This window comes from Phaenicophaeus curvirostris, chromosome 3 (assembly GCF_032191515.1).
Source record: "Phaenicophaeus curvirostris isolate KB17595 chromosome 3, BPBGC_Pcur_1.0, whole genome shotgun sequence".
NCBI lineage: Eukaryota > Metazoa > Chordata > Aves > Cuculiformes > Cuculidae > Phaenicophaeus > Phaenicophaeus curvirostris.
The window spans coordinates 74,818,249-74,844,085 of record NC_091394.1 but is presented as its reverse complement, the minus strand read 5'-3'; the positions used below and the strand labels follow the sequence as shown (position 1 = coordinate 74,844,085).

The 25,837-nt window shown below is 42.3% G+C and overlaps 2 protein-coding genes across 5 annotated transcripts; one reads left to right on the top strand and one right to left on the bottom strand.

Annotated features, from left to right (window-relative positions):
- Window positions 1-1,314: 1,314 nt before the first annotated feature.
- On the bottom strand, window positions 1,315-23,342 carry PLEKHF2 (pleckstrin homology and FYVE domain containing 2). 4 transcript variants are annotated; one of them, XM_069854393.1, is made up of 2 exons: window positions 23,326-23,342; window positions 1,315-4,721 (listed from the first exon to the last, which is right to left on the bottom strand). In XM_069854393.1, exon 2 carries the CDS (start codon window positions 4,705-4,707, stop codon window positions 3,958-3,960), a length of 750 nt encoding a protein of 249 aa, XP_069710494.1. In that variant the 5' UTR covers window positions 4,708-4,721; window positions 23,326-23,342; the 3' UTR covers window positions 1,315-3,957. The 4 variants fall into 4 exon arrangements, with proteins under 4 accessions (XP_069710494.1, XP_069710493.1, XP_069710495.1 ...); XM_069854392.1 differs by having other exon boundaries at window positions 23,310-23,327; XM_069854394.1 differs by lacking the exon at window positions 23,326-23,342 and adding an exon at window positions 9,188-9,216.
- Window positions 23,343-23,870: 528 nt separating this feature from the next.
- On the top strand, window positions 23,871-25,430 carry LOC138718680 (uncharacterized). The gene has a single exon (XM_069853180.1). The coding sequence runs from the start codon at window positions 23,871-23,873 to the stop codon at window positions 25,428-25,430; it is 1,560 nt and encodes a 519-aa protein (XP_069709281.1).
- The last annotated feature ends 407 nt before the right edge of the window (window positions 25,431-25,837 follow it).

Sequence of the window (25,837 nt, the reverse complement as noted above, 5' to 3'; positions counted from 1 at the left end):
ATTCTTTGCAGCAAGAGCATCAGCCACCCGATGAGTCACGGGAGCCAGTGCTGGCAAGATACTGGCTGCAGGCACAAACAAGTAGTTCAGATTTCATCAAACGAAAGGCAGTAAACAGCCAAGAGACTTTCTAATGTTTACTACAATCATCTTCTGCTGGGGGCAGGGAGATGGTGAGGTGGGAATCAGACTTTTCCAGCTGTATCTGCTAAGAGAACCATGTGTTCATCTATCAGTTCAGGGAAATTAAAGGAAAAACAATACGATCCATAATCTGCTTCCACTTAAACATTAACCAGCAACTATAATAATCACTGTTTCATCTACATTAAGAGAATAGCTAAAGCATATCCCCCTAGGGGAAAGCACCACAGAAATACAAGGTTTCTGCATGTCATTTTCATAATCTGCCAGTCAGAGATCATAAAAGCCCCATTCCAAACTCAAAACTCATTAAACCACTACCCAATTTTTAAACTGTATTTTAAACTGAGTAACAGCCCCTGACCCTCACAGATTACTCATTAGCTACAGGAAGTTCAGCTGTATCAAACCATAAAGGAAAACAGGCTAATTTATCTTAAGATAACAACAGCAGTTTAGGTGCAGAGGCTAAAATTAGAAGGCTTCAATTAAAGCCTTCAGAAGAGAGACTTTTCCTCTTCCCTTAGTATTTCCAGCAAACAAACTGTGAAGTACTGGCAAAGGGTGCAAAATGTGAATTCAGCTAAAGCAAAAAAAGTACTTGGTTGTCCAATACATAATCTTCTACAAAGCAGAAGCTGACAGCAGAGCCTTCCCTGCAACAGAGACACTGCAAGCACTACTGTTGCTTTGTTCCACCAGATTTGGAAAGCTTATTTAAAAAAAAAAAAAAAAAAAGACTAGGCTAAGTCTACCACAAACAAAAAGAAAAGTATATAAAACACAGAGACTGACTGTATTTAATCACTACCTTAAGATCTTAAGAGTGTAGAAGCTCTGGGAAAAGTACCAACTTACTCTCCAGTCCGATTCCACAGGAAGTTTCACCCTCAGCAGTGGTTTGGCAGGGCCGAGAGTAGAGACCTGCAGCACTGGGGCTGGGCTGCTCAGCACCCTGCTGCACACAAAGGGCCCTCCAGTCCCTTCCAGCAGCTCACCTGCCACTTGTCCAACAAAACCCAAACTTTGCAACACAATTGGTCGTCCTTGTTCTAAACAGTTACCCAAATGCATAAACGTCTTCTAAATCCAGCAAATAAACTTGCTGGTAAAATACTTTCTAAGATAAAAAGCAGCCACCCTATTTTCTGCCCCCCCGTGAAGGCCCACAGTTCAAGAAAATTAAACACATATAGGCTTGAAGCTACACCGTATATTTGTAAATTAAATAATTTGACATAACAAGATTACAAAGTACGAAATGAGCCCTTTCAGGAATTTGTAAGTACAAGAGAAGTCAATGTTAAGTCCATTTTGTTAAGTTTTAAACAAATAGGAGTATTACCATAAACCACCTCTTCTAATGCTTTCTCAAAAAGCTTGGACCATATACATCAATTTCAGGTGAAAAATCCCCCCCCCACACATATTGGTTTGGTTACAGCTTTAGGGATCAGTGCGGCACAGTGCAAGATTCATTCACAGATAAGATATCTGAAGTAGGTACAAGAACATTCTGCAAAATATATGATGTGATCTAACTCTCAGCAACCCTTTTCCCACCCCCTAAAAAGTGCTGAAAAGTAAGCACAACATATGGCAACACAAGGAAAAGTACACAAGGAGATGGACCCTTTTAACAAGACAAGTTAATATTTGACAGCTTAAGAAAGGGGAAACAATTCCACAAGGAAGAAAATGATTGTTAGTCACTAGAAAGTATGTACAAGGGAGGTTTGTACTTGTGTAGAAAAACTGAAGCTGATAAGTCTCCATTCCTGAAATACAGAGTAAGAGAGGTACAAAAAGTAAGCACTACTAACTAAAAGTGCCTTCTCAGAACAGCCTATTTTCCCCTGCTGCAGGTCACCATTCCCCCACCTCTCAAGGAATATCTGTCTACTTATTTCAGCTATTTTTTCAGTATATACAATTGTTTATTGCTAATCTGGTAACTTTACAGGATTTTTGCAGTCCCTAGTCTCCATCAGAAAGCATTTCCCCCTTTTTGTGTTTATTTCTAAGCAGCTCAAATACTCTTCAGTGCTTTTAAAAGAAACCTTACTTTTGGAAATTGCCCAAGCTAAAAGTATTAATGCAATTTTCACCTGAAGCAATGCACTGCAGCCTATTTATGCAGAGTGCCTCCCTAAAGATGGCAAGTGCATCGTTAGTTACCAGAAATCTCACAGAGGGCTACAGCTTTGAAGTGCTCTGCTAATTTCTACTTTAAACAATTATGACTGATATTTACAGCATACAGAATAGGAGACTAGTGCAATATGCAGCATTGATTGTTTATTCAATAAATATTTAACCCAATTATTGCCAACCAAGGCAAACAGTGCAGAAATTGTCACTCAGAGATACAAAAGTTTAACATTTCTTCTCTATAAAGAGGGTTGCTAATATATTCGTAAGACTACTTTTAAGAGGTTTTTCTGCTTCAAAACTGACGCTACCATTATAAAAATATAGAAACATAGCATTTGGGGACTTTACATGGCTTTACAAGTCTAACCTTTACATTTATTTAGGAACATGACATTTCTGTATTCAAGAATTTTATTAAAAGTAAAAAATGAATACTGTGGTAGAGACATTTTCTGCACTGATGATTTCGTTATAGTTCTGAAATACATCTTTCTTGGTCCTGGGTATACATTTAGAATGAAACAACTTGCATCTCACATTTATCCTGAGGTCAGCTGTGTAAAAAGGAAAGCCAATTTATACAGATACTTGCAGGCTTTTTGTTCAACATATGAGGCTATTTTTAAACAAGTCAATAAAACTTGAGGGGAAAAAATGTCTTAAGAAACCAATGTCTTAAGAAACAATTTAGTGTCATTTTGGGGAGTTATTTCAAAAAATATGTAAGCTATCACATCCAAATGCCATATCACCCAACAAAATTTTTAGTAGACATTCGCCAAATTTGAAACTTAGAAACTGTTCTGAAAAGAAACTGCATAAATCCCCATGAAGAGTCACCCTAAGCTTCTCATCTCAAGATCACGACCCGCAATGCAACTCCTGCAAGAAACCCGCTGAAGCCTGTGGGAGCCTGCAGAGTGCCCGGGTCTGCCTGCGCAGGTGAGGATGCGTGATTTGGGTCTCTGTCACCCACCACAGGGTACAGTTATGACCTTGTCAAAGCTCCACTTTGAACACAGCAGTTATTTTCAATAGCACCAACAATCTCAGATACCAGCATCGGGCAAATACAGACAACATAGAACAGGTTTGTTTCTTCCTGAATCAGCACAATTGGTACAAGGCACTGCTTGGCATAGAAAGTCATAAATAAGAGCAAAACAAGACAACTTCCAAATTTTGTGACATTTAAGTATGTAAGCTATGTCACATTCCAACTTATTATATACTGTGGTTAAAAAAACAAGATGGTCTAAGGAATTAACCAACACATCGCTGTTCCATGCATCCTTACACTTTTTCTCCCCATATCTGAAAAAATCCACACAGCATAACAATATGAAACATCAGGAAGTATGGGTTGTTAAATTAAGAAAGTACATTTACTTTCCAATCTTCCACAAGTTTAACCTAGACACAACTCAAGTATAAGAAGTTCGAAAATATGCTGATAACATTTGCAACAGTCTATCCCTGCAGAGGAGTGAAAAAACTATTGTCTAGAGAATTCATAGATTGAGGCACATCACAACTGAAGATATTCAGGCATATTTTATGGCTAGAACAAGATTTCTCTCAGGAACCTTACTACAGACTTCCCTCAAAGCAGCTCCATATGGTTTGAAACACAAATTGTGACACATGGAAAAATGGTTCTTAATCACTACTGTCTTCATCATCATCATCATCAGATACATCATTTAAAGATGATTTAGGTGACTGGCTGTAGGAGTCTGATCTAGTGGACTGACAAGCAGCCATCTCCCCAGTAGAAAGAAGATCATAACAGAAGTCGCAAATTCGCACAGGCTTGGAAGACTGGCTCGGGAGGAGAAACCTCTTTTCAGAGCAAGGACCACACACAACAAAGCCACACTTGCGACAATGGTGACGACGGTTGACGGGCGTAAATTTTGCTTTCTGACAACGCATGCACACAGTGGCTTCCGAGTCTGGTACCCAGACAGCTGCATGTTCATTGCTAGGAGTCTTCCCGCTTTTGGAAAGCAAATCGGAAACACACTTATTTATGTGGTTCATCCACTCAGATTTCTCCGTAGCGGTGGCAGCGTAAACTGCAAAAGACTTTGTTGGTGTCTTGATAAGCCACCCGTTCCGTAAGTCTCCCTCATCCTGGATGGAATCAATAGTGACGTTTTCCAATGGGATTATGTGCTGTTTATTGTATTTCTTCTTCTGGATGACAATGTTACCATAAACAAGAATGTCATTGAACAAGAAGAACTGCCTTGCTTTGGGCTTCTTCCTACACAGTTTCGTTAGTACTCCCTCTCCGATCAGAACACGGCCAGGAATAGTCAAAGGTTGACCAGCTGCTCCAAAGCAGTTTTCCACTATACTTATTCTTCTAGTATTTGCCTCACTGTTTGCCAAGCGATCCACCATCTTTCACAGGTATCCTAAAATTAGAAAGAAAAAAAAAACGTTTGTTGTTAGAACAGGACTGATTCCACAACAGCCTTCCCCAAGGAAAGTACCAACCCCGCATTTCCTAAAATATCTCACAGAACTCGCTGGCTCAGAGGCACCAACTCGAGCTAGATTTAAATAAGTATTAGGAATTTTTAGCAACTGATTAGTCTTTTTTTTTTTTTTTTGGAAAGTGAAAACATTCCACCCAGCTGGCAGCTATCTTTATCACACAGACAGCACCTACAGCACTGCTGCTGAGAGCCTCTGGCAGCACACTAGGAGGTTTCCCTTCCAGTAAGGTTATTGCATCCTGTTTAAATGCTCATATTTCCCTGTACAGCCTCCCGCACCTACTCACTGGATGGCAAAAGAAATCACCCATCATCACAAATTCTAATACTGACAGAAACATCCACTTAACCGAGCAGCTTGGAGACCCACGTTAGTGCTAACAGGACAAACAAAAATTATGCAATTGATGTTCACACAGGAAACCACATCCAAGCTCAGTATTGCTCTTTTTTTTCAGCACATAAACCTTAAGCCATGGGTCAAACTCATGAATCTATCTACTAGAAACATTTTGTACAGGCCACAGCTTGCAAGCCCCACCACCTGCTTTCGTGGCAAACTCTGGAGGCAGGAGCAAGGAGGGGGTCAATGGCTGGTGGCTCATTGCCTGTTTGCTGCTGCCTTCTTTTAGCAAGGACCTCACAGCCCCTCCTTCCTTGTCTACTCAAATCACATCTGCATCCATCACGATCAGACAACATACACAGACAAAGAAGCACAGTGGACAAATCACATAGCTCGCAACTGCTCTGAAGAGAGACCCAGTCACCTGCACCAGCTGAAAGTTGCAGGAAGAGCTGATAAGCTATAGAGTACTTCCATTCCAACTAAAACCACCACCACCACCACCTCACCCTTCCCCAAGCAGCAAGTAAGATTTTCTCTTATAAGGGTAAGATTCCTAAGGCATCCAATGGGGAACTGAAAATAAGAAGTGACTATAGCGATGCATACCTCAGCAAACCACACTTTAGCCTATCTTTTACCCTATAGCTTCCTGGGTAGAAGTTGGGCAAAGGAAACTCCTATCAGTCTGATCCAAATCTGTTCTCCACAAGGTCCTTCTGAGCACAGCCATGAGCCTGAACCATGTGCTTGACGTGGCAGCGAAGCAGCTGGCAGAGGAAAGTACTACAGACAGATCTGTCTCTAGGCACACAGGAGGCAGCATTCCTGTGCCTTCCTTTCCAGCTACCGCAGGGCTGATGCTTATGACACCTTTAGGCAGAAAGCACTGCTTTGAACAGGCCTGAAGGACAGCAGAGTCACAAATACTTTAGTGCCTGCTACCTGTGCTTCCCAAGACTATCCCAGTTTGGGAATCCCTCTATGTTCACCCACCTCTTTTTTAAGACCTACACTGCCTGGCATCAATACAGCATCAGCCTATAATCGAGATGAAACTGGGTTGAAACAAGGTTATCATGCTGCTCAGACTCTCTCACTCTGACATAACTTGATCCAGCCAACCTTCTTCCTATATATGTCAAAGCCCAGATATTGCCTTACAAAATAGGGATAAAGCTTCTTGATAGAAATTTGGTGGCAGAGAAATCTCTCATCCAGCCTCATCTAAATAAGTATGTTACCCATGATTACACAAATCCACATGCTCAATTTTAAATGTGATTAAAAAAATAATCTGTAAGTCCCTGCTCTGAGAGTTTAATTAGTTCCACACTAATGACGAGTGCTTACTCACATATGACTAAATTGACCTTTTTTTGAAGATCTGCACACGACATCATCTTGTATCAAAGTCTAATACTGAAGACAGAAGAATCTATTAAGATATTACTCAGCACTTTTTCTGGATTTTATTTATGTGTCTTACAGCATTAGTTACAATGTCAGTATTGTGTTAATCAGTTTTATAGTTAGTGGAATTGCAAAACCACCAGACCTGAACGTGTTTTCATCTGCAGAAGGACAAGACAAAACACAAACTGACTTATAAAAAGGATTCCAAGAGATTTAGTTGTACTGTATCGAGGCACACAAGCACGTACCTATGCTACTTCCACCAGGTATCAGTCAAACTTTAGAAAGAAGAAAACAAGGAAAAGGCTGATCTCCTCCATTACCCTGTACATTGGCTCCCCATTTGATCAGTTAGAAAGTGTTTTCTTAACAGTAAGCTTAAGTCACCTTTGCTGCAAAACAAACATTTCTTTTTATTCTTTAATCAGAATAACTGTCACTACCTTCTTTATTAAGCCTTCTGAGGACTGAAATGCTTGTCACTTATCTCTAGAGAGAAGAGTGGGAGTCCAAGTGGCAGGGGAAGAAAACCAAGAAAAACTCAGTTGTTTCCATCTCCTTCACAGGCAACACCCTAGCTTAAACTGATCACCAAACAGAAGTATCAGCGTATTAAAGAAGAGAAGAAGACTCAAACTACATCAATACAATTCACTTTTTAATGATATGACAGACTATACAGGCATATCTAAAATATACCTTTCAACAAACATCTTATTTCTTTCAAGAATTCCAAGCACCAATACTGACTTGTACACATGGAGATGCACAATACCTACCTTTATGTGTTTTATTCAGCATTAAGATCTATTGACCACCACTCACTTGTTTTTTAAAATATACAGCTTCCAGCTACCTAATACCACATGGCAAGGAGGCACAACACTGGCACTTGGGAGCGAGTTTTTCAAGGAAGTGATCAGCTTCACTTCTACTACAGCCTCGTCTAAGGCAGATGTGCCACTCCACAGAAACACTGCTGCCTTGACCCAAATATTATTGACCCATCTGGCCCCTTCTCCCAAGTGACAGGGGACAGTGCAAGGGGGAATGGCCTCAAGCTGTGTGAGGGGAGGTTCAGACTAGATACCAGAAAGAAATTTTTCACAGAAGGGATCACTGGGCACTGGAACAAGCTGCCCGGGGAGGTGGTTGAGTCACCATCCCTGTATTTAAAAGACGGGTAGACAAGGCGCTCAGGGACATGGGTCAGTGACAGATAGGAATGGTTGGACTCGATGATCCAATAGGTCTTTCCAACCTGGTGATTCTATGATTATCTATCTACCACAAAAAAAGCACTAAGGAAGGAACACAAAAGATAAACTAGGTACTTTTTGATGTGTATTTGCAGTAGTTCTAGGCTCAAAAAATCAAATTCAGGTGCCTGACTGCCAAACAGCCATTCCACCTAACAATATACTAGCAATAAACAGCCTTTGCAAGTGCCAGAGCTGAACCAATAGCCACTTCAGACTTAGAAAGCAAGGAGTCAGTCATAAGGTCAGTCTGAAGTTATTTAGTAAACAGATGTTCCCCACAAAGCAGGGAAGGAAATCAGTCAGCAGAGGACAAACCAGAGGAATACCATTTTCTGCATGTCCGAATCAATATGCACTACTTCTAAACATACACTTTTATACCAATTATCTGCAAATTACAATAAGCTAATTGCTTTTTCTAGTCCACAAGAGGGACGCTCCCCCAAAGTCCCCCAAACTCACTGATGAGTTTCAGTGAAGGAAGCTCTCCGTGCTACGTTACAGCGACCTGTAGGAAGCACTTGCTGCTCCACAGCCTCAACTGGGCGCTTCTGCACTCCCTGCCAATAAACAGCAAACTCAGATCAAGGTCATCATGGAAGCTTTCAAAATACAAGTCTCTGGGAGAAGAAAACAGGGAGAGAAAAGGCTAAAGGTTTTAATTAACTGTTCTCTCAGACGATTTAAGAGAAAAAAACTCTAACCAGAACCCTTTAATAACCATCATGGCCTGAAACAGAGACACATGACTCCAGAACTTGTGCTGAAGACTAGACTTTCACTTTGCTGTGAAAATAATCACTGCATTTAAAGCAAGAATTGAAGGCAAGTTAAAGACTACTAAGATAAACAAGATAACCACATCTCTTATAGATTAAAACTTTGGTCTATAATATTCAATAAATTCTCACCTACCAGTCTCAATTAAGGTTGTAAAAGCCACAGACAGCTGACAGATTACACCAGGGCATGAATTGTATTTTCCACACACAAATAGATTAGGCTTTTTATAATATGCACTCTGACACTTTATTCATAAGTTTTTAAAGAACTGAAAATAAAAAAATCCATCTGAAATCCTATGCACAGTAATGCTCATTTACCTTCAGAAATGTATAAAGAGGAACTACCTGGAAAGTATCATCATTACAAATAATAGTGAACATGGAAAAATACACCAGGAATACAGAGGAGGAGCCATCCTTAAGTCACAAGCTAAATTCAGGAGAAAAAGTGCACCTCTGCTCATGAGCACACAGACTAAGGAGGTGTTAAATTAAAGGATTGTCTGGATGCAAAAAGGAACTTTTAACCCTGAAATGTCACGGTCTAAAAAGCTATGCAAGGTTATCACTTACCAGTCTTTTAAAACCACAACAATCTCTTCTTAAGGTGTATTAGGTATATTATGAAAGATAATAGATCCTGGAAGTGGGTGGCAGCATCCTCCACTCTGCCAGCTAAAACCTTCTGAAGTTTCTACTGTTGGCTGCTATGAGAAGCAGATACTGGATTACCGCATCTCAAGACCTGATCAAACAAAGCAATTCCTGAGTGATGGCAAATTGCTGAAAACATGCCTCAAATCTTCCCCAAAGTGAGGAATAAACCACAACCCTGGGCTTCAAAATGACAGGCTAGACAGCTCCAATAAAGGGAAAGTGGGGCATCTTATATATAGCCTTAGTTTATGGATGCTATGAAGACAAAAAATGCAAACCTATCATTCAGGCTTTTATCGCGTCTGACTGCAGTTCCACACTTTTTGCAAACTCCCAAAGGTCCCCAGGCCTTTATGCAAGGAGCAAGGAGAACTCCATTTGTCTATAAGGACCATCTGTCCATCCCATCAGATTAATTTTCTGTGTCCAGACTACAGTGGGCACTAGCTGCTAGTCAAAATATCAAAAAAATAAATAGATCACACTGTCATGGTTTAACCCCACATGGCAGCTAAGCACTACAGAGTCACACCCTCACCTACCCTTACTCCCACAATGAGACGTGGGAGAGAGGTGGAAGGGTAGATGTGAGAAAACGTGGGGGTTGAGATAAAGACAGTTTAATAGTAAAGCAAAAGCCACGCACACAATCAAAGCAAAATACATTCACTACTTCTCATCAGTAGGCAGGCATTCAGCCATCTCTAGGAAAGCAGGGATCCATCACACAATGTTTACATGGACAAATGCCTTAACTCCAGATATCCCCCAGCTTTATATGCTGGGGATGACATTATATGGTATGGGATATCCGTTTGATCAGCTGGGATCAGCTGTCCTGGCTGTGTCCCCTCCTAAGTTCTTGTGTACCACAAGCCTGCTCGCTGGCGGGGTGGTCTGAGAAGCAGCAAAGGCCTTGATGCTGTGTAAGCACTTTGCAGCAGTAACTAAAACATCCCAGTATTATCAACACTGTTTTCAGAACAAATCCAAAACATAGCCCCAAACCAGCTACTACAAAGAAAATTAACGCTATGACAGCCAAAATCTGCACAATCACCTTGTAATAAAAATTAGCTCTACAGAGCTGCAACCATGAGCAGGGTCTGTCAGCCTTTCCAAATAAATATATCTCAGCTCTCAAAATGCTGCAATGCCTTTGGTTTGTCTTCCTTCTCACACACATGCTCTTAGTGTGCCCTTTTTACAACAAATACACTGGGCAAAGCCTTTCATATCGGTAGCATAATATGCTATTTAAAAGTGACAAAATATTTAATCACACAGAAAGCCCCAACTCTTCTTACTATATGCAGAACTGTCTTTGACACTAAGTTATTTCTACTTCTACTCACAAGAAGCTTCTACAGAAAAAACAATTATTTTATCAAGATCATCTTGCTCCCCTGTTTCACTGGTTTTACATTTGCATCTTGATGGTGAAAACAGTCACCTTAAAAGCGAGCAAATGTAGATGAAGAACTAACAAGTTACTTACTTACCTAAAACACAATCCATGTTGAGGAAGTCACATATTTATTAGTTATTAACATTCCAGACTACTGCAGCAAGAAAAGAATTCTGTTAGGGTTGCGGTACACCAACAAGTTACTTCCCACATAATTGTTTCTTCTGTCACTGTATCCTGGTGACCAAACGGACAATCATCCAAGGACTCAATGCTCCTACAGGTCTTACTTAAAGGAGGAGAATGCTTATTTTATATGCTAGCTCTGCTCTTGATAGAAGCCAGACTAAACTGTACAGAGAAGAGCTGTAGTTTAAGACAGACCTCAGGAATCAACTAAAAAGAAAGCAACCCTGACTGATAGCTACACCTAATTCAACACTGTCAGAAAAATCTTCTACTACTTACTACATGACCACTGCAGCAGTTGGCATGATCATCAGAGCAGAATCATAGATAACACAAAGGTGCTGGAGAGGGGAAATGAGGTGAAAAATTGTTATTGTGGCTAGTGATGCAAACGGCATACAGCTCAGCACAAAAACATGTACTCAGCTCAGTGTGTTCTGTCATCACGACTAGAACTTTGTTTAGACTGCAGGACAAGCAAAAAAGGTATGCAGAAGAGGGATGCAACCTGAATTCCCAAGTTTCTTCAGCAACACACAACAAGCAATGCTCTATAGTGTTTTGGCCTGGGCTAGAACAAGTCTTGTCCAGTACACAGTCCTTGCTAAAAAGCATCTGGAATCCTCAGCATAAGAAGGATATGGAGCTGTTGGAACGGGTCCAGAGGAGGGCTGCAAAGATGATCAGAGGTCTGGAGCACCTCCCATATGAGGACAGGCTGAGAGAGTTGGGGCTCTTCAACCTGGAGAAGAGAAGGCCCCAAGGAGGCGTTATAGCAACCTTCCAATACCTGAAGAGGCTACAAGAAAGCTGGGAAGGGACTTTTTACAAAGGCTTGTAGTGGTAGGATGAGGGGGAATGGCATAAATTTGAGAGGTCAAGATTTAGACTAGACATAAGGAGGAAACAGAGGAAGTGGTGAGGAACTGGAACACATTTCCCAGGGACTTTGTGGATGCCCCATCCCTGGAGGTGTTCAAGGCCAGGTTGGATGGGGCCTTGGGCAGCCTGATCCAGTGGGAGGTGTCCCTGCCCATGGCAGGGGATTGGAACTGGATGATCTTTAAGGTCCCTTCCAATTCAAACCATTCTATAATGCTATGATTAATTAACAAGCACCTTTTACCATTATTTTTCTTCAACACCCCTTCAAGGCAGGAAAATGCCACTGGCCTTGCCATAACTACTGCTTCATCTATTTTCTTTGCAATTAGGCTGCTAACAATTACATTTAACATATTGCATTAATACAAGTCAAGCAGTCTAGATTTCTCAGAGCCATGGTATCAGGATGTAGGCAGCTTATCCATTGCTATGTACATTCAAAGCTAAGGTGACAGCACTAAAGGAAAAAAAGGGAAAAGAAAGTGTACTTAAATTGCTGAAAGTACAAGCACTCAAAACTAACCACACAGAGACCCACCCAGTCCCAAAGCAGCAGCAGATGATCCTGGATGTTTCCAAGCCAGATTCAGTAACACAACTCCAGTAAAAAAGTGTCACTAACCATAGTGTCTGATCACACTGTTACAACAGATGAAATGAGATATAGATACTGTTGCTGTGAATTAAAGAACAGTAAAGAGAAGGCTTGGAAATGGAGGATTACAAAAGAAATAGAATAAAGAAAGAAAAGGTAGAAATAGCAGAACCAAATGAGAGCACATAACACTTGCAAACCAATAAACTTCCAGCCATGCAGAGCCCTTGCTCTCACACCTGCATTTGCACTTGCAGAGGTATCAGCAACTATGTCCCACCAGGTACATTCAAACTAACCCACTTTCCCTCTTGCCTAAGAGCAACATATACATCTCAAAAGTTTCTGATCAGAGTCACTTATCAAAAGGCAAACGGTAAAGGCTTTATCACGTTTGACTTAGCAAGTCAAAGGCTCTGAATAAAACAGAGATTTCAAATAAAAATGAATCTTGGCTTATTATATCAGTTAAACACACCAAAAAGGTACAGGAGATCAATAAAATTTTTACAAGACAGAAAGAGGTAAACTGTAAGCCTACAACAGACAAGGACTATCTGCATACCAGATATCTAATGTGCATTAAATGACTGGTTTGTAAGATGACTCCTCTTCTGTCTCTGCAGAGGAAAATATCACAGTCTCCTTAAAAGGAGTTCATCAGGCAGAATCAGTCATGTAGTATTATAAAGTTAAGAGGTTTTTTCAGTAATAGGCTTCAAATAAGTGTTATACACTATATTATCACATCAAACTTATCCAATTTTCCTCTTGCACTTTGATTATGCAAGGAAGACAGGCTAATTTAACTTACAGTTGAATAAACACAATTAGGTTACTCAAAACCCTCATACACCTCCCTCTGATTTAAAGTACTGTCTGAAATGGCAATACCACTACTTTTTGTGGACAAACTTCCAGCTATTAAGGCATCTCAGTACTGTAATACAGTACTCTAATCTCTAGTAATACTAGATGTATTGCTCTTCAGAACAACACTTGACTTTTTACACCACTGCCAAGTAAAACACAGCATAAATTTCTGAAGAGCAACCTGTTTAAGGAAACTTATCAATGCCTAATGCTTTGGAAATAGTTTTAGTGGGGGAAATTGCTGAACTAAACAAGTGCACAGCAGATATTCTACATTTCCGATATAAAACAGAGTTGAAATCAGCATAAATTTTAGATCTTAGATCTTTAGATCTTTGGTCTCATCAGCTCCACCTCTTCCTACACAGCCTCCCTCAACACAGAGAGAAGGATGATACCACCCCTTGTCCTGAATGTTTCCCCGCATCATCTTTGTTGTCAAAATTAAGCTTTCTATGCACTTAGATCTGATTTGCTGTAATCAGAATCCAAGTGCTCATGCACAAGTCAGCACTGCCTGTCAGGAACTATAAAGGTAATAGCAAGAGCTGGATTAAAGATAATATAGAAACACCAGCAAGAGGCACTTAAACTTTACTTCTATCATTCAGTACATAAAATAAAATATTGAGGAAAATGAAGTTTTAAGTATTTGTTAACCCATTTATGAGTTCATTAATATTTCATTCTGTACTTTAGATACCTAAATACATCTATAACAATTCAATGCAGGACTTTTTTATAATATAAAACATTTCCATTATTCACCAACAGTAGAAAGACAGCTGAAATTAAATTTCACCTCCAAAAAATATTATGTTGAGAGGTGATGACAAATGCTTTCTACAGGTCTTTATCGCTGCTAAAACATGACATGACACTACCAACTGTACTGTGCTGGAGCTCACTGTCCTGAAAGCTATTTAAAACATAAGACAACAACTGCCAGTGAAAGAGAAATACAGCTTTCCAACAAGCAGCTCTCTCAATAATTCTCTTCACAAAAGTATTTCCAAAACTGTTGTATTTAACAGACTATCTCACTATCACTACTGTAACCAGCTAGTAAGGATGCAGAGGATAACCTGAAGATATCTGAAAGATATTTATATCAAGTATAACAAAAGCTACATCACGATACCACAATGAAATAAGGAGTACCAACAGATTAAAGAGACTATACTGAGGCAGACATGAAAGCAGGAAAGAAGGCAATAAGATCCCTCTGAACTTCTTCAACGGAGTTTTTATCCAGAATCACTTCTGAATAACCTGGTTAATGGCTGCACGCAGCAAGGTACCAATAACAGGACAAAAACTTTGACTTGGCTTACAGACAAAAAAAAAATCACCTTTTCATTAAGACAATACATGTTGTTGCCTCTTTGCACCATTTTTCACACCCTTATTAATTATTTGCACATAAAAACGTAAAAAAAAAGAAGCAAGATAAAACACCAGAAAAGTATAGTGACAATACCAATGCTGCTTTGGGTTACTTTGAGGAAGCAAAGATGCTTGTGACATTTTCATCCAATCACTATAAAGAAAACACAATGCAAACATTAATCAATTGTACACCAGCAGGAAAGTGGAACAGACGATACGGTAGACCACTGCCAAGTCTCGTTTCTACGACTCTCAGTGTGACGTTTTGTACATGAACACGATTTTTTATTTTGTTCTCCCCCACTGTGAAGACACTGCTTCCTGCATTGTGCAAGCCTGTGGAGCAATGGCTGCCGCGTGGGGAAACACAGATGAGCTCACTCACTCCTTACTGGTTTATCCAGTACAAAGCAGCAGTCTTAACCTTTCATTTGTCTCAGCCTGCTGGCTAATGTTCCAGCATCGGCCATAGACTCAGAGAAACCATGCTGGCAATACATTAACATGCTTCCATACTATGTGACCTGTGAATGCTCTGCCTTGACAATATTTTAGAAATCTTTAGGTTATTTCTCAGTCCAGCATTTAGCCATGTCCATACATCATGAAAGCAAATCCACGCATTTGTCTAGTTACATGTCATCATAAATCTATAATTACCATAATAACTCAGACAGATCTGTTCCACATTTGTTTTTAAACTGCTGCAAATGACTGTCAAAAGCCTAGTCCCACTAAAACTCTTCTTGAAGGTAGAACACAGAAATCCCTATTTTAACTCCCTAACATCTTACAGTTCTGTAATTTTTCAGTATACTATAGTTAATTTTAATTTACAACTTCCAAGGAAGGATTGCTGTTCCTCTTTAATTGACCAGTTGTGTAGAATGTAAATGATTCTAAATTAACAACAACCACAAAACACTCCATTATCAAACCTACATAGCAAGTGCATCACTCTTCAAATTTGCAATAGCCATTACCCAACAGAGCTAGGAATGGACAACTCAGTTTTGGGGATGGACATCATTTCTAGGTAGACCTTTCACAACATACGACCTTATATTCCCCAATCTACTCAGAAGCTAGCTTGGGTATACAGGAAGCTATTTTCAGCAAAAGACTATGGGTCTTGCCAAGCAACGTACGTATTAGCACAGCAAGAACAGAGCAATGCTGGTTTACTATCCAAGCTACTCTGCTGCACAGTTAGCACACTGCCTGAGCTGCTGCATGCAGGCAAAACCACACAAGTTCTGCACATTAGCTTCTCACAAGGTTTGGTATTTAACACAATAAACCTCAGCCAGAAAGGGATCACCAATGAAAACTGCTTGTAAACAGAAAGACTAGCTCCTTCGTCCCAAATGAGTCGTAATTTTAAATAATCATAGAGGAGACCTCAGGAAAATAAAGGCAAGCGGAAGTGGGGCTGCCCCACCAGACAAGTTCAGCCAGTTTGAAGCATGCACCATGCAAAGGGTGAGAGGAACCGCCTCGGTCATAATGCCACGCGCCATAATGCACCAGCACCCCTGCTCCAAGCAAGAAACATGTGGCACCCATTAAAGAGACAATGAAATCCAGAACTGTTGAGTCCCAAAGCTGCTCCAACTACCTTTTCCTGTTTGGCACTAACAAACAACATGCTAACATGTTGAAGGGTTCATACCACAGAAAAGAAAATGATCAAGAGACCCCCAATCCATCCCTAGACTGAGTGAAAGTGGTTATATTGTCCCTCACACCCAACTTCACTGGAAAAAGGCCCTGAATTCCTTTTATGGGAGAGGAGATCTCACTGCAGAAGCCCAGGAGCAACATTCTTGTAAGATATCCAGCTTTTTAATGAAATCAGCTGCTTATTACCATTATCAGGCTTCTATTTATAATAAACCATGGTAGCTGATATCGGTTTTATCTCCTGGCATGATAGAGACAGAGCTGCTGCTGGGAAGAAATACACAGTTCTCCATCCCCCACCTGGAAGGCCAGGCAACAAAGGAAGCAATTTCTTAAACTCAGTTCATCTCTATGTCCTTACCCATCTGCTGATGAGCTGACCGCTCCCCAAGTGGCTTACACAGCTCTGAACAGCACTCATGAAACATGGTACTGGCAGCCAAACTACCACCATTTATACAGAGAAATTTCTCAAGGCCTTCCAAGATATGAAGGAGGAGGTAGTCAGCACAGGCATGAAGAAAACAATTTTAAGAGACAAAAAAACCCACACAACCAGACAACCCTAAAAGCTCGAGTTCCGCAAACAGAGGTGAAAAGGTAGGCCTGACCCACAATGAACAGTGTTTCCAATTCAACAAGCTCACCTGTCAGAGCACTGAAAGCAAGATCTGGGCAACTACAGACATATCAAATACCTGCAGCTGTGAGCGTACTGAGATGGGCATAGGTAAAATAGCTGAGTTTTTGTATGTTTATATATAACACACATACGTATAGTTTTTACAAAAATAACACATATGCACTTTTAAATTATCCAAACAATTAACTGAAAAAAAAACATTATGGGAAAAAAAACTGGTATTTCAACTTCATATCTGCATGTTTTTAGGAGCACTGGCAGTGGTTAGCTTAGCCTCTGCTGCTAGCAAATTGCATCTTTCATCTTAACTAAAGCACTGGGAACATAGAATATGGTTTCAAAACCAGCTTCCAGAGATCCTGAGCCCAAAAAAGTTCAAGTTCCTCCCAAAGTTCTCTGCAGCTTTGAGTAGCTAAAGGCAATCAGAACAACAGCAAATAACAGACCCAACACCTTAGAAACGTGCCAGAAGAACAGAAGCATGGGATCCTGCTCTGGCTTGAAAAGCTCCAGCAGACACGAATCCCATGTGCTGGGCCAGTGCCTAAAGGATTGCTCGACCAGGCTGCAATGCCAAACACTGGAATACGTTTTTTTTCCCTACTCCAATAGTTTAGCTGTTTGAAGAGTCTCTCCCAGCAAACATTATTTTCCAGTTTGGCAGCTGTGATCTACTCCTCCCTTCCAGGCTGCCTGGACAGGCGTTGGCTGGGCGTGCCCTTCCCTTCTGATACGCTGCCCGCAAAAGGAAGAAGGAACAGCTCAATCCACCACAGACCCCTCTGGCAGCAGTGGGGCATCCATCTGGACTAGCAAATAACTTGACATATACAAATATTACCACATTTAACATTAAATGGACACTGGATGAGGGACATGAAAACTCAACTGGATGGATGCAATCAATTTCTGTGCAAGCCAGATCCTGCCTTAAGCTTTCCTAACCCAGCATAACGAAGAGAATCCACAGCATCAACATAGCTTTTAAATCTTGAAATAGGCAGGCATATTTAAATTCTTTTGCAGAGGGGATACAGTATTATTAGTGTGGAAAAAACAGATCTGGATACAGCTGTTCTGAAAGAAGTGTTGCCAATTTCATCTTGCAAGCAGCTCTCCAAAACCAGATCGGTTCTGTGATTTGTTGTTGTTCTGGATTACTGTATTTTGTGCACACATGGAGGCAACTTGCTAAGGCCTAGCTAAACCTCCCCTCAGTCAATGTGGAAAAAAGGATTTGGTCTTTGGGGACTGAAATAAATAGTATTTGCCAGCATGCTTCTTGCAGCATCTTTAACCTACAAGTAGAGAACATTTACAGAAGGATTTCCAAAGTGTGTTTCTTGTACACAAGTACAGGCTAAAACCAGCACCTCCTAGATTTCAGAGCACCTGCACGTCTTAGCACTTGAGAGCTACCAGAACATCTACACGTTCAAATGACCTTCCTTGAGTTAAGAGAATCTTATTTCCCCTTTTTTCATTAATTACACCTATGACACACCTGAATGTTGACTGGTTAATACCTTTTTACTATGCACAGGTACTTAGAACAGTCAGTGTTTAAAACCAAAAAGCTTTAAGTTTTAAGTTTTCTTTAATTTACTTTTATTATCAATACGAGAGGAACTACTGAATTGTAGTAACAGTCCAACGAGGGCTAGAGTATAGGTAATTGATTACAGCATGACCAAGTGGTAGAGACAGTTACCAAATAGACAAAGCCAGGCAAGAGCCATTAACTTCTTACAAATTACTATAATACAAAAGAACTTTCGCCACATTTTAAAATGGAGCAAAGTTTTCACAGACAGTCTCAGAATTTATTTTCACATGCACATGTCCTGTACATTCTGATATCCTGTTATAGGAAAAGAAGCTGCATGATAAACAGGTTTCTTTTAACAGCTCAGCAATTTCAAGCATTTCCCCGAAACTAAACAAGACATAAGCCAAGAAACAACACTCAAAACTCCTTCTCTGACCAGATACAATCACCTTAACTTCCTGCTGCTCTTGACCTAAGTCAGGAAATCTGCACTTTAAAGAAGCAACCTTAATACTATCTTATAGCGTAGAAATGCTTTCAGAAGGACAGGCAGCTGGACACCACCTAACAGGGTCAAATGAAGCACTGCTGCAGCACTTTTTCAATATTACAGTCGGAAAAACAGAATTATTCAGGCATACTTAGTTTCTTAAAATTCTCAACTCCTGAAAAAAAATGGCCAAACAACTCCTACCACTAGTTCACCAGCAAAACCAGACTAAGGGCAGAAATGGCTGGCTGTAGAGAGCCTTTTCCCCACCACTTAAACCTCCTGAGAGAAGTTGCTCAAACTTGCACCAAAAATGGCTCAAGCTCTGGTAACCCTGCACACAGCAGGGCTGTCATCAGGCCACAAACCATCACCAGCCCAGCAAAACTAGGGGCTCACAGGCAGCTGAAACAAGGCTTGGGACTTGGAATCCAACCACATGTTGCAACTTTCAGGAAGCTTGACAAGAACCAAGTGCTGCGATCATGGACCTGTCACCCCAGGCCAACATTGAAAATTTATTTATCCAAGAGTATTTAAAATACATAAGCCAAGCATCGAATTGCGCTTTCTTGAGCAAGGGACATAAGCCCTTCTTTATACCAAATGCTGCTACCTGGTGACATATAGCTGAATGGTGAAGGCCTAGAAAACCAACAACTATCAACAAAAGCCAAAAGAAAAGTTTTAACAGTAATACTATAAATAGAACTTGTCAGTCTTCAATGTAACCAGCTTTTCAGCATAATCTGCATTTTAAAAGGGCAGTTCACTTTCTTCCATGCTGTTAAAGTAGTTCAGAATTCGGGCGGGGGGCAGGGGGGGAGCATGAGGAAATCACTGTCACACACAGCTTTTGCAACAGAAGTATGCTGACAATCACTCTCAGAAGTTTTAGATTACCAAGTATTGACAGCTAAGTCAGGAGAAATTTAAAGCAGAAGAAGCAGGAAGAGGGGAAAAAAAAGAGTAATTTCCTGAAAGAACACCGTAATCACAGCAACTTACTGTAGGTGGCCTTCCTGGGAAATGCACTCACCAGCCTTTTTCCCCTTTTACTGCTTGTCAAATGTGTGTGTTGCATTTTAAAGTTATATGGAAAGCACTTGGAGCACAGACATTAGAGCACTCAGCATAACTGAGTCCTCTGAGTGCAATAAACAGTGTCCAGAATACTGCAGGAGCTCGTGATCCACGTGATTCTCATCTAACAGGCCATTTTCCTTTGCTCTTAGGCCCTTACTGCTGCAGCAAAGATGAATGATCCAGAGGAAACTTTGAAAACTGCACAAAGGTTTGCATTGAATTTAACCTGCACAGCTCATTGCTCCAAGAAGGATGTTATCTGACAACCTGAACTGAACAGCAGGGTGTACAGTACACTCTTTAATATTAATTTGCATCAACAAATTATGTGTACACTTTAGAAATGCAAATATCAAAGCACATGCTGTAACTTTTCTTTTTGCAGAAGGCATACTAAGTACTTAAATGCAAAATGGTTACCTCTAGACAATACATTCGAGGTACAAGAAGTAGCAAGTGAAACCTGAAGCTGCTGATAGAATGATCAGATATTTCACTATCCAGCAACCCCCCCCGATCTCATTGAATCAGTACAACATGTCAAGAGGCCACAGCTGAACACAGTAATTGCCTGCATGTCACCTTGTAACATTCAGTTATGGAAAGGGAGAAGTTCAGAGAACATTACTATATTGGAAAACTGGGACTTTCAACTGTTTTTTCTTCATTTACATTTACACAAAATGACAAAACCCTGCCATATTACATACACAATATGTTTGACACTGTTTCATTGTATTTATTATTTATTTTAATAACACAAAGAAAAAAAAGCCACTCTCTACCAAAAAAAAATTTTAAATCCTCAAATTATTTACAAGCACTAGTAGGCTAAAACAAAGGCCTCATTACATCCAAGGCAGCAGCACTCTTACTTATTTCTGCAACTTTAAAAAGCCAGAGTAAACGTATGAGTGTATTTTTGACTATGTCATATCAAAGTGGCAGGCTGAAAAACATGAAGTACCCTTCTGCTCTATAGCACTTCTGCACAATAATATTTATTTTCATAAAACAAGAATCTTTGTCCTACAACTCTCAATGAAGCCAATTCTCATGTGAGCAGATTCATTCATTTCAACACGACTACTCGTGCAGCTCAGAATCTGCAGGACTCTACTTGCTAACACAGTTGTCATCACATCTTATAGCTTACAATACTATAATAATCTTTAGTATAGCAAACACGTTTTACCACACAAGGAGTAGCTTTACATCCCCCTTAACTGTAAAACCATGTCCTCCACTAAATCACGAAAATAGAAGTTATTCTACAACGGTAAACTCTGCATTTGCTGCATATGGAGAAAGTGTTAAATATATCGTTCTGTTTCAAAAGCCTGGTTTTGCCATTATGTATTCTCTTTTGGAACAATCCCCAAAGTATCACACTTTCACCAAATTACTGAATTAATCCTTGAAAGTAGCAAAACATACAAACAGAAGCATCACCTGTATTTTTTTTTAAATAATAATTTATAGGGAAAAGTAAGCTTGAATATTAACAGAGCTTGCAACAAGTCATAAACATACCTTTAGAACTTGAAGCGGTACAGAAAAAGGTTTAATTAAGAACAAAAACTTGCATGCCATTTGTTTGTTTGACCACCACTTCCAATATTTTAGCCAAGAGACACATTTTCAGAGATTTACAACTGCAAATATTAAAACCTTCACTTCTCCCCCACCTACCTGCCATGCCTTGACTCTAAGCTTTCACTTTAACACCTCCAGCTTTCCTTGGTAAAGACAAGTCACCAAAAATGCTGCAAGTATAACAAACCCAGTGCTTGTACCCGGCCTTCGGCCCACTCTTGGCAAGGGAAACAAGGCACGCCAAGCCCCGCCACATCATGCCTCACCTGAAACTGCAGTTTCATCTCTCTTTACTAGGCTGACTCAGGGGAGATGAAACATTCCCATATCCACTAACTACAACAATGAAACCTAAAAGTCACCATATGCCATCTGAATGGAACGAACACTCCGCAGACAATAATTTTTGTGAACTACAGGGCTTCAGAATGTTATGGGTAGGAGACCTGTTTGTCCAGGGATGTATGCAATACTGGAGTTAAAGTCCCAGCCCGTAATTTAAGGGAAACAATGCAGCTCTTGCTAAAGAACTATTTCATCACTGCATCTGACAAATCTCGCTTCTAGGTGGAAAGACACTACTCTGTCTCTTTCTTAGAGGACAGGACAGAGAAAACTGACCCAGCTTCACAGGCTCCAAATTTCTACTTGCCAGTTATCATTCAGCATTTAAGGGACTTCCTCTGTGTGAGTTTCTATGCAGAACAAAACTCAGACACTCCAAAAGGCACATGCTCCATTTGCATTCAGAAGCAAGAATTTGGGACTGGGGCTCACAACACTTTGCTTTCACAGCTGTATTCAACATAAATAGTACAGCACTAGAACGCCTGGGAAAATGTTAAACTGAGCTGATACACACGACACAACTATACAGGGATTCTTATTTCTCACTTAGTTAGTGAACAGTATGTAGATTATAGTTTAAAAACAAGAGCATTGCCTTCCGAGCTAAAGAATTGATTCCTCTCTGTATGCTGATGACTGCATACAGAGTAAATAATCTGCAGGATCTTAACACCGATTACAGTGCAGCCTTTAAATACTTCCCTTCTTTCAGACAGCCATCCCTAAAATAACTCAATATACAATTCTTAGAACTCAAAAGCCGAGTATTTAAGTTCTCTTTATTTTGGGAGAGAAAGAGGAATCGGGAATCTCAGCTCTTAAACTGGTATCGTGTGGGTTTGATTCTAGCCTCACTTAACCATATGAGGACAGGCTGAGAGAGTTGGGCTTTTTCAGCCTGGAGAAGAGAAGGCTCCGAGGAGATCTTAGAGCGACCTTCCAGTGCCTGAAAGGGGCTACAAGAAAGCTGGAGAGGGATTGTTTACAAAGGCTTGTAGTGACAGGATGAGGGGCAACGGGAATAAAATGGAGAGGGGCAGATTTAGACTAGACCTAAGGGGAAACTTCTTCGCTATGAGGGCGGTGAGGCACTGGCACAGGTTGCCCAGGGAAGCTGTGGCTCCCGAAGCACCGTAACCCGTGGATGAAGGGATCCCTGAACCCTGGTTGAGGATAGAGCCGGGGGGGTGGTTATGTAACCCCGCCGCCCGCTCCCCGCGGCCCCAGCCCGGCTCCCTCCCGCCGGCCCCGCTCCCAACATGGCCGCGGACCCCACAACAAAGTTTCCCTCTCGCCCCGCTCACCCGCTCCGCTCCGCACCGCTCGCCGCCGCCGCCCCGGCTGCCCTCGCCCCGCCCCGCCCCGTTGGGGCGGGGCGGGGCGAGGGCAGCCGGGGCGGTGGAGCCTCCACTGGGTTGTTTTCCCTTCCCAACCACGCTTTTCCGTTCTTTGTGCGCCGTCCCGAGCGCGGTGGCGCCAAGCGCGCCCCCCCCCAGAGGCCGAATCACAGCGTGAGGGGTTGAGGTTTGGACGGGACCTTCGAGATCATCCGGTTCCAGCCCCCCCTGCCCTGGGCAGGGACACCTCCCACCGGATCAGGCTGCTCAAAGCCCCGTCCAGCCTGGCCTTGCACGCCTCAAGGGAGCCGCAGCTTCCCTGGGCAACCTGTGCCAGTGCCTCACCGCCCTCATCGTGAGCAATTTCCTCCTTATATCCAGCCTAAAGCTTCCCTCTTCCACTTTAAAGCCATTCCCCCTTGTCCTGTCACTTCACGCCCTTATAAGAAGTCCCTCCCTAGCTTCCCTGTAGCCCTTCCAGGGGCTGGAAGGCTGTAGGGGCAAGCAAAGACCCCTGCAAGAGTCAGGATGGGCTCCCACCAGACATCTCCCACCAGACATCTCCTACCAGACCGTCTCTCACCAGACCATCTCTCACCAGACATCTCCTACCAGCAATCTCCCACCAGACCGTCTCCTACCAGACTGTCTCCCACCAGACATCTCCCACCAGACATCTCCCACCAGACCATCTCCCACCAGACCATCTCCCACCAGTCATCTCCTACCAGCAATCTCCTACCAGACCGTCTCTCACCAGACATCTCCTACCAGCAATCTCCCACCAGACCATCGCCTACCAGACCGTCTCCTACCAGACCGTCTCCCACCAGACATCTCCCACCAAACCATCTCCCACCAGACATCTCCCATCAAACATCTCCCACCAGATCATCTCCCACCAGACATCTCCCACCAAACCATCTCCTACCAGACATCTCCCACCAGACATCTCCCACCAGACCGTCTCTCACCAGACATCTCCTACCAGCAATCTCCTACCAGACCATCTCCCACCAGACTGTCTCTCACCAGACATCTCCTACCAGCAATCTCCCAACAGACCTCCTCCCACCAGACATCTCCCACCAGACATCTCCCACCAGACACCTCCCACCAGACACCTCCTACCAGACCATCTCCCACCAGACCGTCTCTCGCCAGACATCTCCTACCAGCAATCTCCCAACAGACTGCCTCCCACCAGACATCTCCCACCAGACACCTCCTACCAGACCATCTCCCACCAGACCGTCTCTCGCCAGACATCTCCTACCAGCAATCTCCCAACAGACCGCCTCCCACCAGACATCTCCCACCAGACATCTCCCACCAGACACCTCCTACCAGACCATCTCCCACCAGACCGTCTCTCGCCAGACATCTCCTACCAGCAATCTCCCACCAGACCATCTCCCACCAGACATCTCCCACCAGACCGTCTCCCACCAGTCATCTCCTACCAGCAATCTCCCACCAGACCATCTCCTACCAGACCGTCTCCTACCAGACCGTCTCCCACCAGACATCTCCCACCAGACCATCTCTCACCAGACGTCTCCCACCAGACATCTCCTACTAGCAGTCTCCCACCAGACCATCTCCTACCAGACCGTCTCCCACCAGACATCTCCCACCAGACATCTCCCACCAAACCATCTCCCACCAGACATCTCCTACCAGACCATCTCCCACCAGACCGTCTCTCACCAGACATCTCCTACCAGCAATTTCCTACCAGACCATCTCCCACCAGACCGTCTCTCACCAGGCATCTACCAGCAGTCTCCCACCAGACCGTCTCCTACCAGACCGTCTCCCACCAGACATCTCCCACCAGACATCTCCCACCAGACTGTCTCCCACCAGACATCTCCCACCAGACATCTCCCACCAGACCGTCTCCCACCAGACATCTCCCACCAGACCATCTCCCACCAGACATCTCCTACCAGCAATCTCCCACCAGACCATCTCCCACCAGACCATCTCCCACCAGACATCTCCCATCAGGCTTCTCAAGGCTCATCCAGTCCAGCCTTGAACAGCTCCAGGGAGAGGGCATCCACAGCTTCCCTGGGAAACTAGTGGCAGTGCATCACCACTCTCATTGTGAAGAATTTCTTGAAGTAAATAAGGACGGTCACATTTTCCATCGCCTTTCTCTACATAAACCTTGTTCAGCACTCAGAAGGGAGTTGTTAACATGTTTTAGTTGTCAAAGCTGACAGTCAGCTTAGAGAAACCACGCCTGGGCTGCTGGTCCGACTCCCACCAGGAGCACCACCACAGCCATACACGCAATGAGCCCCTTCCCTCCTCTGTATGAGCACTCTTCCTATCTACACATCAACCTATCCAGAGCAATACTTCCCAAATCTGCCCTGCTGATCCGCAGCTAATCTGTCCCTTCCAAGATCTCCAGATGTTGATGGGTGCTGCTGGAGTGGGAGGGGAGCTGTGGTATGGTAGGGAAGGGGGTAAAGATTCCCTGT